The following is a 4,804-nucleotide window of genomic DNA, read 5'->3' on the forward strand; positions in this document are numbered from 1 at the left end:
CTATCGGTAAGCCCCTCCCCTCGAACGCAGATGAGCCAATGGCAGTCGAGTATCAGTTGCACGGGGAGCGGAACTCGGACATCTGTAGGTTTCAGCGCCATAGAGAAACATTGGAAGATCTGAAGCTCGCATCGGTTTGATGGTGTTTATTCTAAAAAATGGAAAAACAATGTGCCTGCGGTACTTGTAACACTGATTCCAGGTATCCTGAGAGGAAGGGCAATATAATTTATTTTATTCCATTTCCAGAACCCAAACAAAACATAGCAAAATGTCTGTAAGCATTCAACTCTAATCCCAGTGAAGACGAAAACGTTCGTTTTCTGGTTGTCGTACTCTCATTAAGTTACAGTTTTCATCTGCTCAAGCAGAACGTTAATGTCATCTTGTGCTTCAGCAAGGTATCTCTGACTAAAACTAGCTAACGTTAAAGTTAATGAGTCCATGCTAACGTACAAATCTAAATAGCGAACTGTTCTCACATCATGTAAGTTACAGTGTAGGTCAAAAACACATAACGAAGGTCTACATTTTAGTGCATCTCCATATTAAACTGGTTAAATGTAAATTAATTTAATCGTACCCTGCGAAACATGAACAGTGTTTTCACACTGACAGCTGTCATTGTAAGACAGTGAGCAGCTCCGTTTGTTTGTCCTAGGGAGCAACAGTAACTAAGGGGGCGGGGCTTACTGATAGGTCAATTGTTATATTGTACACATTTTCACATTGGTTGAAGACCAAATGTGGGTCACTTTGCATTCAGTTGATACTTTTTGTTTTTTAAAAGTGGAACATCTAACTAACAAATGATGTAGAAATGTATCTTGTTTCTCTCTAAACACCCTCTAAACAATTGCATACAACGCATGTCTGAATGCCATAAATATTATTTTGTGTGCCTGTAACTAAAGAAGTATTAAAGATATCTCAACATCCTTTTGTATTCTAGTTCCTTATAAACTTTTATTTTGTAATCATGATTTTTAAGGCTCCAAAACTGGGATCCGGTTGGAGCTGAAATCTGCAGGATGGTAGCTCTCCAGGAGCAGGGTTGGAGACCCCTGCTTTATACAAAAGTGAGTTAAAACGGGCTTGCAAATTTAATATACCCACTCTGCTTTTCTGGAAGCTTTGACCACCGGCAGCAGCCTCAGAAGACACTCCTCCGACAGGTCATATTGCCTCAGTTCAAACTCATCCAGGTCCTCCGCTGAGTTCAGCAGCACAAACACCAGAGCTGACCACTGGGTCGGAGAGAGTTTGACTCCAGAGAGGCGATGGGTGCCTCTACTGCTCAGGTACGTCTGGACCTCCTGCACCAGAGACTGGTCGTTCAGCTCGTTCAGGCAGTGAAACAGATTGATGGACTTCTCTGGAGAGGGATTCTCTCGAATTTTACTCTTAATGTACTCAATAATTTCACATGGATCCTGGGAGCTTCTCGTCATTGTGAATAATCTCCGTAGTAGAGTCTGATTGGACTTCAGCGAAAGCCCTACCAGAAAGCGAAGGAAGAGATCCAGGTGTCCATTCTCGCTCTGCAAGGACCTGTCTACTTCACGTTTCAGAAAATCTGTCATTGAGGACTTCTTGTTCTCCCGAGCAAAGGAAAGGAACTTAAACAAGGCAGCGAAAAACTCTTGAACACTCAGATGCACAAAGCTATACACCTTCTCCAGCTTTAGCCCAAACTCTTCTCTAAAGATCTGGGTACAAACTCCAGAGTACATGGATGCTTCTCGGACATCAATGTCGCACTGTTTCAAGTCCTCCTCGTAGAAGACCAGGTTGCCTTTTTCCAGTTGTTGAAAAGCCAGTTTCCCAAGTGACAGGATGCTCTTTTTGGCCTGCTCAATATCTACATCACATTTCCCATCATACTTTTGGGTCTTCAGTTTGGTCTGGACGATCAGGAGGTGTGCAAACATTTGTGTGAGAGTCTTGGGAATCTCTGTACTCTTTGCTTCACCCAACATCTTCTCAAGTACAGTGGCGGAGATCCAGCAGAACACTGGGATGCGGCACATGATGTGAAGGCTCCTCGACGATTGGATGTGTGCAACGATCCTATTGGCCAGATTGTGATCTTTTATTTTTCTCCGAAAATACTCAGCCCTCTGAGGGTCTCTGAACCCTTGTACCTCTGTGACCCGGTCGACAAACTCTGCAGGGATCTGATTGGCTGCCGCCGGTCGCGTGGCGATCCAAATGAGAGCAGAAGGAAGCAGGTTCCCCTTGATGAGGTTAGTCAGCAGCACATCCACTGAGGCCAATTTGGTCACATCCCACAAAATCTCATTGTTCTGGAAATCCAGAGGAAGACGCCACTCATCCAGACCATCGAAGATGAAGATGGTTTTATAGTCATCATATTTTATAGGTTTCAGTTCTGTGAAAAAACAGCAAAGAAGCTCCATCAGACTCATCTGTTTGTCCTTCATCAAATTCAGGTCTCTGAACGGAAGCGGAAAGACGAAGTGAACGTCTCGATTAGCTTTTCCTTCAGCCCAGTCCAGAACAAACTTGTGCACTGAAGCGGTTTTTCCTATTCCGGCAACTCCTTTGGTCAGCACCATTCTGATGGGTTTGTCTTGTCCAGGTAAGGATCTGAAGATGTCATTACATTTGATTGGTGTTTCCAGTGTCTTTCGATCTCTGGACAATGAGGTCTCAATCCGTCTCACCTCATGCTCGTTGTTGATGTCTCCAGTCCCTCCCTCTGTGATGTAAAGCTCTGTGTAGATCTCGTTCAGAAGTGCTGTGTTCCCTTGATTTGAGACTCCTTCACTGATTCTTTGAAATTTCTGCTTCAGTCTAGATTTCAGCTGCTGTTGACTTACCGAGATCAGTTCTGCAATATACAACAGAAACAATATTTATGTTGCACAGCAACACTCTAGAAACATCCAGAAAAACCTATTAACCACATACAAACCACGTAGTAACCCCCAAGCAACTATCCAGAACACCCTACCAACCACCTAACAAACACCCACAACACCCTAGCAAGTGCATAGCAACACTCTAGCAACCACTTAATACTCTAGCAACCATATAGACACCCTAGCAACCACCAGAACACCCTAGTAACTGCATAGTAACATTCTAGCAACCACCTAATACCCTAGCAACACGGCTGCACGATTAATTGAAATTAAATCGCAATTGCGATTAGGCAAAACTACGATTGTCATGCGTATCTTTCAGTCAAGCACGGTTCTGTGATCAGTAGTAAATCTCCACCCAAAGGACAGAGGGCACTCTTGTGCTGAAAATCCAAATATGCCCCACAGAAGAAAGGTAATGTACGTTGTTCCAGGAAACAGAAGATTGAACTGCTTTCATTGATTCAACACAGGACTACAACAATATGGTTTATCTGAATTCTTCTTGTTATGATTTTCATTATAATAAAGTATATTCATAATGAAATTTGGAACAAAAACAAGTTATTAAATGTGGTGTTTTGTGGGACAAGAGGTTCATAAATGCTTCTCATGTTTGGAAAGATGTTTGACGCATGTGTATCATCTGCTTAAAATCATGGATGATCATTGGGGTTTTATGGCTTAGAGACCCCTTTTAGCCTTTTGACATTTGCATATAAATTACAGACATGGCCCCACATTCTACATTTATATGGGTGCTAAATTGCCAATGGTTTCCCCCACTATCAAGGAGATGCTAAACAGTTTCACCACTCTCGTCTCCCCATCGAACTTCAAACACATTCCAAAGAGACGTAAATGACCCCCAGGGCCAGGCACCAACGGCCTGGCTGACCAGCAAACTACCCCCATGCTCACAATACACTTAACACACACAAAGACATTTTCTTTATTTAGACTATAATCAATCAGTTACAAATGTATCTGGTATATGCATGTGTTGTCTGTATGTTTCCCTATTATATTAGCCTAGTTACCACTCGTTATTTGTATTAGTTAAGATCTAAATTCTTATATTCAGGTGTATGAATGTATCTCTGGTTTAATATCTTCTAGATGTTTCTTTCTTGGTATCACAGTGATCTGCTCTTTATTCCTTAAACAATGTACATTATGTAATTGTGAAATGCATCATACTATTTATAGAATATTTTGTGTAAAACTGCACCAATCCTCCAGACCGACTATTAGGCGACTATCTTAAGACCATAAATTTCGCCGCCGAGAGGCTGAATAGAGGAAACTAACTTGTCTGACGTGCTTGCTGATAATGATCATGGATCCAAAGATTGCGTTTTGTAGATTTATTTGCATGAGAAACAAACAAGATTGTGCGTCCAATACATTCCATAATTGTTTCACTGGCATACGAAATGGTGTCCAAAAGTCATGATAAATGGCATTAAACAGCGTAAAAGGCTCTTTAGCGGTCAGCAAAAAAGAAGACTTCCTCCGTCACCCCCTCTTACCCAAACACACAGGTGAACAGCTACATTCTGACTACTTCCGCCACCATCAGGTGCCGCAATTAACACAAAAAATGTGTACAAAATAATAGAACTATACCTGGCTCTTACACAGACCATAAACATGCAAATGGGCCATAAAGGGAGACAAAGAAAACTTCTCCCACTCAAAAATTCACGCCTGGTATTGGCTATTCCACCCAAAAGGTGGGTGTGGATACGAACTATGAAAGTCATTAGCTCAGGCAAATCTCTGCTCAGAAAACCAGACACTTTCCAAGACTCCTCAAAACTCTCCTCTTGAGTTTGATTTTCCGGCAGTTATTCATCTTCAAGTAACTCTGTCGATCCGCTGTGGACTTTCCTATCTTCAGAAGAACCAGAGGA

At 42.1% G+C, this 4,804-nt stretch overlaps 1 protein-coding gene across 2 annotated transcripts in view; it reads right to left on the reverse strand.

Moving 5' to 3' along the window:
* The window catches only part of LOC107673183 (NACHT, LRR and PYD domains-containing protein 12), a 21,346-nt gene that overhangs the window by 13,103 nt on the left and 3,439 nt on the right, over positions 1 to 4,804 (reverse strand). For both annotated transcript variants that reach the window (XM_016466678.1, XM_016466679.1), the window contains exon 3: positions 1,117 to 2,854. In XM_016466678.1, the coding sequence (XP_016322164.1) occupies positions 1,117 to 2,854 (1,738 nt within the window). The remainder of the gene's footprint in view (positions 1 to 1,116; positions 2,855 to 4,804) is intronic.

This window comes from Sinocyclocheilus anshuiensis, unplaced genomic scaffold (genome assembly GCF_001515605.1).
Source record: "Sinocyclocheilus anshuiensis isolate Anshui unplaced genomic scaffold, SAMN03320099.WGS_v1.1 scaffold444, whole genome shotgun sequence".
Classification (NCBI taxonomy): domain Eukaryota; kingdom Metazoa; phylum Chordata; class Actinopteri; order Cypriniformes; family Cyprinidae; genus Sinocyclocheilus; species Sinocyclocheilus anshuiensis.